The sequence below is a fragment of the Narcine bancroftii genome, chromosome 4 (assembly GCF_036971445.1).
Source record: "Narcine bancroftii isolate sNarBan1 chromosome 4, sNarBan1.hap1, whole genome shotgun sequence".
NCBI lineage: Eukaryota > Metazoa > Chordata > Chondrichthyes > Torpediniformes > Narcinidae > Narcine > Narcine bancroftii.
In genome coordinates this window covers 180747471-180760404 of record NC_091472.1, presented here as the reverse complement: position 1 = coordinate 180760404, position 12934 = coordinate 180747471, and the positions used below count along the sequence as shown (strand labels likewise).

At 40.3% G+C, this 12934-nt stretch overlaps 1 protein-coding gene across 2 annotated transcripts; it reads right to left on the bottom strand.

The window, feature by feature from the left end:
- Nucleotides 1-366: 366 nt before the first annotated feature.
- Nucleotides 367-11123, bottom strand: LOC138759999 (T-box transcription factor TBX5-like). 2 transcript variants are annotated; one of them, XM_069930447.1, is made up of 10 exons: nucleotides 10974-11123; nucleotides 10561-10655; nucleotides 9116-9235; nucleotides 8506-8653; nucleotides 6725-6877; nucleotides 3671-3762; nucleotides 3139-3141; nucleotides 2411-2634; nucleotides 604-953; nucleotides 367-555 (listed from the first exon to the last, which is right to left on the bottom strand). In XM_069930447.1, exons 1-10 carry the CDS (start codon nucleotides 11121-11123, stop codon nucleotides 367-369), a joined length of 1524 nt encoding a protein of 507 aa, XP_069786548.1. The 2 variants fall into 2 exon arrangements, with proteins under 2 accessions (XP_069786548.1, XP_069786547.1); XM_069930446.1 differs by lacking the exon at nucleotides 3139-3141 and having other exon boundaries at nucleotides 367-950.
- Between the last annotated feature and the right edge of the window lie 1811 nt (nucleotides 11124-12934).

The following is a 12934-nucleotide window of genomic DNA, read 5'->3' as shown; positions in this document are numbered from 1 at the left end:
GGAAACGTTGTATGAATTGTACACATGCTCTGACTAATTCATTTGAATATAATTATGCAACTTTTGATGAATTTCACTAACGAAACACCTCAGAGACATTAACTATACATTGCAGAGATACATCCACCAGTTGGAACCCTACACTTTTGATTCTGTTGAATTACTTATTCAAATATCACTCAAATAAATACAATCGGAAGAAGGGAGGGGCAGAATACCTCAATGATAGGTCACTTGTACAATATCCTTTCAAAATTACAACCACTTATGCTTGATTTTCCAATAAAAAAGTATTGCTCGAAAACTGTTCAATTTCCTCGAATGCAAACATTCACCTATGTCGAGATCAGCTGAGGGACCTTTGAATTAGCTGTTTTCAGTCCATTCTGGCACCATGCCAACTCCATGTACAGAGTGGTATTGATGTGGTGAGAGGGTTCTCGACATGCCATGTGGATACAAATAGTCAGCGGGTTGAAGATTGCTTGCAGACTGAATGCTAGCTTGAGGACCACATGGCCTGACTATGGGCTGGTGAGAAACTGAGGTCTGGTGCTGAAAAATGTTATGGGTATCCCCTATCTGTGGAGATGTATGGTTGGCAACCCCAGAGATGCGAGGCATTAATGGGCTTGATGTGAAGTGTGCTGAGAAATGTTGGTAGGGTATTCGGTCCATGGGTTGCATTGCAGTCACTGTGCAGCTGCTGTATGAAGGAACCGTTGCCCAACTATTACAGCTAATGTCATCAAGGCTGGAGCTAGGGTCCGTTCCTGGTGTAGATCCAGCATACATACATGCCTGCCGTTGTGCTGAGTCAGTCCTATAAGAAGGAGTAAGATTTTGCTGTTGGGAGAAACTTGAGGACCTGTAGAAAGGATCATCTTCTGGAGGAGGGCTTTCTATATAGGACTTCTTGAACGAATGCTCGGTTGAGTTGCAGTCGTCTTCTACTGCTTATATAAATAAATCAGAGTGGAACGAAATTTCAGTTAATGAACAATCTATGAATGAAACAGCACGGATATAATTTAATTACTAAAGACATTAAATTTGTCAGAAAATTACCTTATTAACTTTAGTAGTGAGGTTGTCTTTGTATACCTCAAGACCACAAGGTATGAAGTGACTCATGTCTCTGAGGTCACTTCTAATAAGCAGATTTCATTTCAGAATGCAATGTCGTGGTCATGTAATTACCAAGGAGCAGCGGTAATGTCAAAAGTGTCATATTTTGGGATAAGACATTTAATTGAAGACCTTTGCCCCCTGCTGATCGATGTTAAAGATTCCATGACAGTATATGAGGAACATCAAGGGAATCATTCCCCAGTGTCTTTGAGATATTTATGCCTCATTCAGTGTGACAAAATGAATAATTATCTGGTCATAAGGGCATCTTGCATGCATTTCCTATATGGCATTGTACTTCATTGGCTGCCATGTGCTTAGTTGTTTTTAAAAAAAAGTTTCAAAAAGGCAAATGGTTCTTTGCTTTTATAGTATAAGGTTGGGCTTACCAAGACCGTCCCTGCCTTTTGCTACCTCCAAAACCCCAGCGTGTTTACACTTCAGCATGAAAATAATTATCTTCCCAGTTCAACTGGCTTAAAAGCCAAGTAAGCTGAAAGCCAGGTAAAGTGGTGAATGTGGGCTCAGTTTTAACATTTAAGAAAAATTTGGACAGGTACATGTATGACAGGGGTAAGAAGTCTATGGTCTGGGTGCAGGTGAGAGGGAATAGGCCGAACAATAGTTTGGCACAGACTAGAAGGGCCGAAGGGTCTGTTTTCTGTGCTCTAATGTTCCATGGTTCTTAGCTTTCCCAAATCCTTCACATTTGAATTTGCCAAGGGTTTGATTAGCCAGGCGCTTGTGGAACCCTTTCCTTAAGCTGTATCTGCGAAAGATAAATCTCCACCAAAGCTATCTCTTGTCTTCAGCTTCCATGCAATGAAGTATTGCCCAAAAGGAGAAAACAGTCTTGACAGCCCAGTGTGTGTGAGGTGGAGCTGGGATTTGGAAGGTCACATGTTCGGTTCGTATCATAACATTCCATCTCGCCACTGTAGCCCCAAGAGTTGTTTATTTTTTTGACACACATGCGGAACAGATAACTGGTTATTTAGAGAAGCCTCCACAGTTTAGATCTCTCAGTGAGGACACGTGGGGCGGATGACATCTTGTCAATTTAATTTTGCTTCCTCAATAATAGGATACCGCAGAATATTGCGCTTGGAACTGGAAAATGTTCTATTTCTACTACTGGAAAATGTTCTATTTCTATACAATGTAGCTTCTCCCCATATAAAAGGTCAAGCTGATTCTGACATGACACTGATATGGGAGTTCGAAATAAAATGTGCCGTGGCCGCAATAACGTTGGAGAACACGCTGAAAGAGGGCTTACCTTTCCTTTTGTTGCAGTGATAGAGCGGACTCTGTTCCTGGGAGAGAGAATAGGGGTTGGGAGGGAGCAGCTCCTGAGACGAACTGGAGACGCCGTTCTCGCATTGGTACTGGGAACTCAAGTTGTTGGACACCGGCAACACTCGCACCTCCCCGCTGAACTGATTGGCAGTGGACCCCACACGTTGCCTAACCGTGCTTCTGGGAACCACTGGGTATTCCTTACTGTAGGCAAATTGCAAAATACTAAGTTAACATTCTAACTGGGAAGAGACCCTCAATCTTATGCTACTTACTTGCTGTGACTGTGAATATAACATTTTTGTTAAATGGCTGGATCTGCAGCCGGCAGAGTTAAATTTCACGTCATTTGGCATTCTTTGAAAACCGCCAGCAAAACTATTTTACTTTTAACTAATTGTATAAGATTCGGTCTGCTGCCGACGTTCTGTCCATTGGAGTTACACGGACACCGAGAAATGAGATGGTGTTGGACGAAGCAAACCTTCAGGAGATCTCCACGCGGGCCCCTTCCTTGCTACGTAATTACAGTTATTTCAAGAACACGTCGTTTATTTGTTTATGACCAATGCAATGAATAACTTTATTTTAAGGCACGCATTCGTTGACCACGAGTAATTCATTGACCGGGTCAGCGGACATCTCTGATTTCAGTCTGTGAATGAAAGGATGCTTGGAGCTCTCTCCACTTGGAAAATCTGATCCAACGTACTCTTGCCTTGAAGGTCAAGCCTCGTCAGATCTGAAATGTTCTGCAACAACAATTTCCATGTAACAGCCTCAGGATCTACGAGGCACGTGTAGAAAGCCGGGGTGGGGGGGTGGGGGGGTTGTTGCAAGGTAGTTAACATGGACTCTGACTTCCGAAATTTTATTCGTAACACAGCGGAAAGCAGGTAAAAATCTGGGATGTTGTATTTTCATCGATATCAAATTCTCGACAGTACAACTGTAACTGTACATTCGCAGCTCCATTAACCAGGAAAGAGTTTGAATGTCCTTAGGCACCCAAACAAATGCAACTTACTTTTTTCTGTCTCTGCGGGTACATCGGTCTCCAACAATAAGTATGAGGGCACAATAATTGAGCATACAAGACAAAAGGCCGGGCCAGAAATGCAACGCACGTGATTTCATTTAAAGTGAAAGGATTTGACTGCAATACAGCATATTTTTAATCTATCATCCCGGACAGCATTTATTTGTTGGTATTTGGACCATGACATACAAGGCAAGTTACCTTTGCATCCGGGACATTCTGTGCAACTCCATGTCATCGCTCCCGCGAAATCCCTTTGCAAAGGGATTATTTTCTATTTTAAGTTGGGTAATCTAAATGAGAAATTAAAACTGCTATAATAAATTTCTTTCAACACATTGACATTTTCAAATGAATGCGGTCACTTAAATATTCCATTTGAGAATAATAATGGAGGACAGTCGGCTGCTTTCGACATGGACTTTAAACAATGGGCAGAAATCAACAGTCAACATTTCGGGTCGAGACCCAAAACGTGGTCGATCATTTCTGCCCATCTCGTTGAGTTCTACCGGCAGCTCATTGATTTGAGCATCTGCAGATTTTGTGTTTCTCTGTCCATTCTTAAGTCCCGACCTGACCATTATTTTATGTTAACTTTATCTCAGCGCAGTGTTATTGAATTAAGTACAATTGAGGTGCAACGTAAACATTACAATGTTTCTCTCTCTCTCTCTCTGCGAGGTGGTTTTGGTATTCATATTGATACAGAAGTGTCATCCTAAGGGAATCCCAAACCCTGTGGGCACAGAAACCAGTCACCCGGAGGGGAATCCCAAAGCCTTTGAATTGGTTTCCATGCTGAATAGTTATAAATCCCAAAATGTGTCCAAACTGTCCGGGAAGATTCCTCGGTACTATATCTGGTGATCGACGATTCTTTGTCTGAATCGATCGGAGGTTTAGTCGGGTGACCATGATGACTTTTTAGACAGGCCAAACTGACCAGAGCCGTCTCCGGACAAATCCGTGCCAGATATTGCTAGTGGAAGAGCAGTCCTGGCTACCATCCAATAAATTAATCAGGTACAATTGAAAATGAAGATGGAGAGAACTTTGGTTTTATTATTTTAGTGACTAATGGACAAGGCCTAAATGATTAAAGATGTGTGAAAAATTTAAAGCCAATATTTCACCCTGCAATATATATATACGAAGCAAAACTGTAAAGGGTCGATTCTGACCTTAAAACACGTGTTCTTTTCATTCACATGCAATGAACAAATTGTATTGAGGTTCTTTTCGAAAATTCGTAGCATTTAACGTTGGATAATATTTTCCTGTGCCTGTCTCATCAATTAGATGTGAAATTGGAGTACAAGCAATACTCCTCAGCGAAATCGCAAACCTTTTAATCAAATAGCTTAATCGTCGGAATGCGTTACGGAAATACGGGGCAATGCACCATATTCGGGTAAAAACACATTGGTTTCATTAAAGGAAATACATGGAAATATCACTTGAATTAATAGGAGCCGAACAAAAATTTTCATTTTACAATAACGTCAGCATGTGTGATCCTAAAGTATCAATTTTATTTTATTTCATAATTGATAGAAAATAACCAGGTCTTCAAATAGCGCACGTGTTATTAGTATCTCGTTTTTCAGAGGGTACATTAGAAACGTGTCTTCTTATTTTCGATCTTTATTTACAACAGCTTGTGTTTTGTGATATTGTCCTGAACATTCTATTTTAAATCCGCATTATAAACATTGAAACTGCTTAGATATTATTTTTACAATAAAACACGTTACCCTTCAACGTCTTAAAAGCATATTGCAGAGTGTAAACTTGGGTTTTTGGTTAACAAAAGACCATTGTAGTAGGCACAAAACTTTGGGGGAGCAAATTTGCTCCATGCAATTCTAATTCATTATTCTGCTGTCTACTCAATCTTGGGGAAGAGAATGTGAAGCCAGGTCATTTAACTAAATAGTTCTTGGAAGAGGGGTCAACTGCCTCAACTGGACGATCGTACATTAAATTGTAAAAAGTTAAAAATGATTTGCTTGTCAGCCGAATATTTATTTCTTCAATCTCCTGCAAATGATATCCGGTTTAGAACTGATGTGAAATTCGAATGCTAAACTGCAGTGAAAGTTCACGATGCTAAATGAGTAAAATTCTCGAATCCCAAAGACGACACCTTATAGGTAGTTTTAAAATCATAATTCTCTGGATTATGTTACAATCTCGTGAAGCATATTAATCTCTTAAATTTGAAACCCCAGGTCCGATGCTACGAAATCTTCGTGGGATTTCAAGAAAACGCAACGTGTTTTTTTCATTAAAAATGATAAATGTCGGTTTCATTTTGCAATTGATGAAGGTCAGTTCAGGCCTTTGCTTTGATTGTGATTGGGAAGTTAAATGAATTCTGACTCGAAGCCTCGACCTTTCACTGGAATGAACGGTAGAGGAGAATATGTTTGCCGTCACTTCAGTAACCGGGCTCATAACGTAATTGCACTGGGTACAGTTCTACCCGTCAGGTCGTTCAATTACATTCGACAGAGTGATTGTTGATCTTTGAAACGTTAATCCTCAACTAATTCCCCAAATGGCGTTACTTCACTAAAGGCGGAAATTAAAAATTAGTCTAAACTTTTCATATGTGGCGAGTTATTAAAGTATCGTCAGATAAAGCAACTTCATCCCAAGGCTCCTGACGGAAATATATAAGGAAAGTTAATCGCAAATGCTAGACGTTTGAAATAAAAGCAGAAAATATTTCAAATGTATTAATCGACGTCTAATAAAACAAAAACAGTTTGGTGCTTGCTGCGAGCGGATCTGAAATTTAATGCACCCAATCTTACCTATTTTATTTTCTCGGATAAATATTGTGCTACATAATGAGCAGTTTATAAATGTTTCTTGTATCTGCAGACGCTGTGTTTGCAGTAAAACAACACAGAAATGCAGGAAGAACTCAGCAAGGTCACGCAGCATCCATGCGAGGTAAAAGATATGAGCCCTCCTTAATGGCAACATTAATGGCAATATTAATGAAAGGCGTCGCCGTTTTTTTTTGGCAAGGGGCCATTAACAATAGCTCACTGCGTTTTGCTTTTGGTAGAGACCTGTCCACGTTATGGCTCGAATCCATGCTGGCCCGGTTATCAATAAAACCATGGACCTGGATGTCGCTTCTCTTTACAAACAACCAGTTGAAACGGAAAATTGGAATCACAGGGTGCTGAGTGAGTGCATGGATTTCACGTGGCTCAAACTCGCTCAGTAAATTCTTACCTTATGGTTTTGGTACGATGTTACGGCGATAAAGGCGGTTTCAGAGAAAACATGGGTACAAAATGCAGTGTTTTTCGAGCCGAATCCGTTATTTTCGTCCGCCTTTACGATATGTAGCCTGGGTTGGTATTTATGCATCGAATTTAGGATAATCTAAGGAAAGAAAACAAATTAAGTTATATTCGGATCAAATTCAGAATCCAAATTAAGCGTTTGTGAATTTTGTCGTGATCATTTTTAATAGCAGGAAATTTCTCGTCAAAAAAAAGGAAATTTCCTTTCTATTAAAAAAAAAGTCTAAGCACAGCTCGTCTTTTCTATCTCCCACGTTCACAATATTCCTCGCCCAAATGGCAAGGCTAAGGACTGCTGCCATTCTGGGCAGATTCTCACATGGTAGGGGTAATTTTATGTTGGGTAACATTTAGCTTCCTAAACCCCTTCTATTGGCATTCAACTTCTTGAACAAAAACTATGTGATGCAAAACGTTGGTTGCATCTGGTAACGTCAAAGTGTCTTTTCGAAGGACTCGTTCTGCAATTTCTCCAAGATCGCCGATGTAGATGGGGGGGGGGGGGGGGCGAGTTGGAAGTGAATCTGGCGACAGAAAGACGCTACTTGTCCCGCAGTGACAGACCCTCCAAGTCATCTCTTCTTCGAATCGCTCTCGTCCACCAGCCTTAGTTAAATTGCTTTGACAGTCCAGTAAGCCCTAGACATCACTGGTGAACGATCTAATGGTTTCTAATTTCATTATATCCCGCTTAATTGAGAGGCTACCAGTACTGGTTACATCTTGCATTTTGTTAAAGGAATTTCTCATTCCTGCCTTTCTATCGGTTTGTTTCGAGAGATTTTTACAATCGCCGCCTTTTCACAGTAGGGAAGACTCCTTGACCGGATTTCCATCATTTGCCCGGCAGTTTCCGAGGCTACCGTTACCTAACGAAGCGCTTCATGTCTGGAAGGCCCAGCACTCTATCGTTTTTAGCAAAACTGTTAGTTGGTGTTCTCAATACGTGTTTTACTTATATGTTCTAACGTTAATTCTTTCGCGAAGAAAAGCTCACAGTGCATCCAAGCCAGCAGAGGGATGTATTCATTGCAAGTGAATCAAAGCAGCAAATGAAGCAACTGAACTCATTTTTAAACAGATAACGAAGAAAAATAATTAAAATGTTTTCACTGGCCACCCGAAACTCAACGCAGAGTATTTGGTATACTGTTTATAGTGCATCGAATGCATTGAAAAGTCTGGGAAGGCAAAGGCAGGGAAATGAACACGCGTTCCTCCCTCTCACAATACTCGTATTGTTTATGTCAAGACAGCCCTCCCAGTTATCCCACCATGCACCGCGTAGAATGAGGCAATCTGTATTCAGGGCCACTCATTTCAGGTGGAGTGAAAGGTTCCATTCTCAACCCATGTTTGCAAACCATTGCATTCCTGATGCGTCGCTTAAAGAAAAAAATAACATTATTTGGCCCAAAGCCGCCGTTGGAATAGCAACCTGGTTAATATTCATAGCAACCCGAGAAAATCAGTAATTATTATTCCAAATTTTCTATCCAGTTCCATTCACCTCCAACTTTCTGGTAAACCCTCTGTCTTCCAATTAAAATCACTCCATTTTCCTTCTCTCGAGAAGGGCAACCAGTTTGGGAGGACTTGAGTTTCCGATATTAACAGCAGTGAAACGTGGCGAGTGCTCAGGACAATTAGATCTCTGTTGCTTAATGGAAAGGTGTAAAATTCAAATCAAATCAGCTCCGCACTTACGTGTCCGAAGGGGTCCAGGTGGTTGTTGGTAAGTTTCAGCTTTTGGAAGGAGACCAACTGTCTCATCCAATGGGCCCCCGTGGCAGGTGAATCGGGGTGAACGTATAGCCTGCCTGGCATTGCAGGCTCTGCCTTGCCGGTCACCGACCTTGAGGAAATAAAGAGTAGAAAACGTTCACATAAGTCGAAATTAAGCGCCAACATCGGCCGAGAATGACAGCAATAAAAAATGATGAGCTTCTTAATTAATATTTTATAAACAGTGAAAGCAAATTCTGAACCTTAGTTGCATAATCAATCCTTCGTAGTTAAAGCTCCAGACATCTGGGAGCAACTTCGATTAAAGCCCTCCACATGTTTGTCTAGATCAAACTTTATAACCCGCTTCGAATGCGCTCATTTATGCAGTCGAGGCATTCGTTGTGCAGTGTTTCCGCGGCTATCGACCCCTGTTATGGCAAGGAAAGTTTGTTTTTTTTAAAAAAGACTCGACATTTCCATCTCCCCAACTAAGGAAACAGACGAACTTGATCAGACTAACTGGCATTCGATTTTTTTCGCCCTTCTTGTGTATGCGATCGACCAGATACAGATAATATGCAGTACTTGCCATTTATTGTCTGCGAATTTGTAGCGGTGATCATCCGCCGGTACGATGTCCATGAGAAGGATATATTTCGTCTTCGGATTTAACCCGGCCACCTTCACTTTGTAACTAGGAAACATGCGCCTGAAATAAAACGATAAACGCGTTTTAGTGCTGGAGCGATAAATAGTGCAAAGTTCTCACTCAAGAAAATATTAATTTCGACTATCGTCAAAGATATTCGCCACTGGAGACCTCGAGCATTGACTGACACATGACTTCATTGCAGACAAACAATTGTTCAACTAGAACAAACAAACACGATCTGTAATTCATGTACGTCGTGAACGCGAATTAGAGCAGGCACAATTAAGCAGAAAGCTTTATGCAGCAAGTAATGTATCCAATGTGACTTTGAGAATGGCCCAATTTGTAACCTGCACGCTGGCCTTGTGTTTCGTCTATTTATATTCAAGTAACTCTCATTTTGTGAATGCGAAACGTGTTTACAAAATACTTCGGAGAAATAATTTAGCCATTAAAAAGTCGCATCGTTGGGGGAGGGTGGGGGGTGGGGGAGTAAAAGCTTTTAAATGGAAAAGCTGTATTTGTTGTCTCGCCAAATCATCGAATAACAGCTTGAATATATGCAGATCTTTATAAATATTTATTACTTCTTCAGCGTAAGTGGAATGAAATTGAAAGCCCATGAGGGTTCACTCACGTCGTCTGCATGTAAAAAAAAATCTTGCGAGGCCAGAATAGTAAAGCTTTAACCTGAAAGGCTGCACGGGCTCGGGACTTTTCGGGAATTTCAAGTTGAACGTCCCGATCAACCCACTTTTTTTTTGTTGTTGCCTTGTTTAGAATGTTATTGTATAATGTCATATGAAAAGATAAATACGTAAGAAACGTGAATAAAACAAATGGCCAAACTTTAAATTAATTAAATGCGAATGTTTCGGGAAGCAGATGATTTCATGTAATTAATATAATTTATTAATTGGAGCCTGAATGTTAATTAAAGTGCACTTTCACTTCAGTTTAGCTAACCATTCCAACTATAGTTCCCACAGAGACCGAAGACAATGACAGTTACGTTAGGTTAAAATGTGTACATTCATAGAAGCTCTTTTATATATCCATGAAATACATTGGATGTTAGTCCAAGCCTGATTGCGTTTGTTCTTTGCAGCCACTTGAAATAATTCTTATTAAAAATTAATTAATCTGAGCTTGTTTAAGGTTGATCGTTGGAGTTATCCATCTATTATATTCGACTCTTTAGAAACACTTAAGCATTTCCCTTGGGACGAACCGATATTGTATGACAGGAAAGTTCTGCCACTCCGAACTTCAGTCGATCAAATGCACTCAAATAAAACTCAGACTGTGAGAATGATCACAATGGGTTCAAATTATAAACAACAACGCTCATTATTGTAGTATTTCATTTCAAACTCCCTTACCTTCCGGCTTTAGTAATTATCATCTCTGTCCCGACTTCGTGAAATTTTAACCATAACTCTCGTTCGTGTAAATACACTTTAATTCCCTCCATACCCTAGAAGTGGAAATTATAATTAATAAACATCTGGGCTTAAAATTGCATCATCAGTAAATTAACTGCAATCTGAATAATCGATGTCATGGCTTCCCAACACAATTCCTCCCTCAATTGCAAAGCAGAGGTAATACAAGGCAATGATCTTAAAATGTATCCAACAAGTAGTGAGACGAACCAATCAAACAAGTGTACACTTGCATCAAGAAAGGTGTCAGCGATGCATTTACAGATGTAACCCCCAGTGGTTGCCCGTGTTAAGCAATAAGGTGCCTTCATTGTGCAGCTCTGTTAGTGCATGGGGTGTCCGATACCAACCTGTTGACTATATGTAGCTTGCTGTGGGGAGTGGGGTTTGTTGGTCGCTCCTAGTAGGCTGTCCTGTTTATTTTCAGAAGAACGTTCCTTGGGTTCGGACTCGCTGTGTGTTGTTGCTGGCAGCCCGAAGCCTTCTTCGGTGTCCGCCATATTTCGCAGCACAATTCTTGAAAAAGAGGCACGAAAATCCAAGTACGGTGAATTAATTGTTAGCAATGCAAAGCGACCGTCACATAGCACCGTTCTCTCTTTACACATGTACAAATGAAGGCTGAGAAAATAGTGGAAAAGACAGTGGACAAAAGAATGGGGGCGGGGGGGGGGGTGGAAAAGAAACACCCTCAAAAATAACGATCCTCCATACCGGACGATCGCACAATTCGATAGTGTGGGCCTTTTATATTAAGTAATGCAAAAAAAGGGATAACTCCGTAATACCAATCTTAGCTGACTCCAAGGATAAATGAGGTATTCACGAAATTCGTCTGGACTTCTGGAAAGAGTAATAAAGATAAGATTCCAGACTGCTTTTGAGCAATCATTTGATTGGAGTGTAAGCAGCAATTACATTTCCTCGACTTTGTAGATCCGTGTTTCTTCCTTACACTGAACTTCTTCCATTGGCTCCATTGCCTTATTCAAGTTTCGCCAGCTTTCGGCACTACCCCTAGGTTTCACTGTGATGTCTATTGTTTAATTGCCACTGGTGAGCACTTTTAATCACGCACTGTTCACTCAGTTAGTAAACGACTGAGCAAGTGATCGTATTACTATTGAGTCGTTTTCTGAATCCACTGAAAATTAATTATTCTGCATTTGAATGTAGCATTAGAAACGAGGTTTGAAAGGCCAAACCTTCCCCAACTTTTAAAACTGTCACCGCAGCACCCGCACTTTTGTAAAGCAATCTTGTGATATTTTATCCTTGGTGTGAGTCAGTTACTCCAATAACCAAGAACCAACCGCTCGCTACGTTCATTTGAGAGTCCAATTGATTTAATGATTTCCCATCATCTCCTTCTGCTCATTGGTTATTTTCTTCAGCGTCTGATGATATAAAAATACTAACCAGGTTTTGCAACACAAATGAAACACAGATCACGTGCAATGCACTTCAGTGATGTTTTCGTCAGGTTGATTTAAAAGCATGTCAGAATGTCCTTTTTTTTAAAAAAAAGTACGGTTTGAGAGTACAATAGGGTTTAGTGGGTCTATTTCATCTCAACACAAGCTAGGCCTCTGCTTATCAGTTTTGTAAAGGATTATAATTCAAGCATAATTTAGGTCACGCCGTCGCGTATTCCATGACTGCGAGGGCTAATGGGTTCATCATATTTATGTGCATTAGAATGATATGTCGCTAACTCAGAGCGGTGTCTAATATTTTATTGATCAATTTTTTAACAAAGGAACATTGCTTAAAGCTGATTGAACTGGGGAGATTAATCGCAACTATAATTGTTCTAATTTAGATCCTAATTTATAAAATGCACTTATTTTCCCGTCGTGTTTATCCCTTTTGTTTTAAATTTAGAAAATCACATCGTCCACTTGCGAGGGCGCACTTAATAGGACACGCGTCCGAGACATTAGAATACTGTTATAAATAATTAACACTACTCGTGAAACCCAACGGAGGTACCTGTAATCGAAAGCATTAGCTCGCCAAACGAGGCGAAAAGACGATCAGCTATTTTTCTTTCAGGCTATTATGAATGCATCGCATGTTTGAGTGAGAATACGTTGGCTATTTAAGACAGTCATGTGTTTAAAATATATTTGCTCTTTTTAGCACAGAGAATGGAGTGTCTACTGTATACCTTGCAGGTTTTTTCTTTTCTGTATTACGAGAGCAATGGGCATAAGGACTTGTTTTCCCTAAAGGAAGTGCGGCGCTGCAAATTACACTTTTGTTAACTTCCAAGCAAAATATATTCTCTGTAATCTGACCAATATCTAAA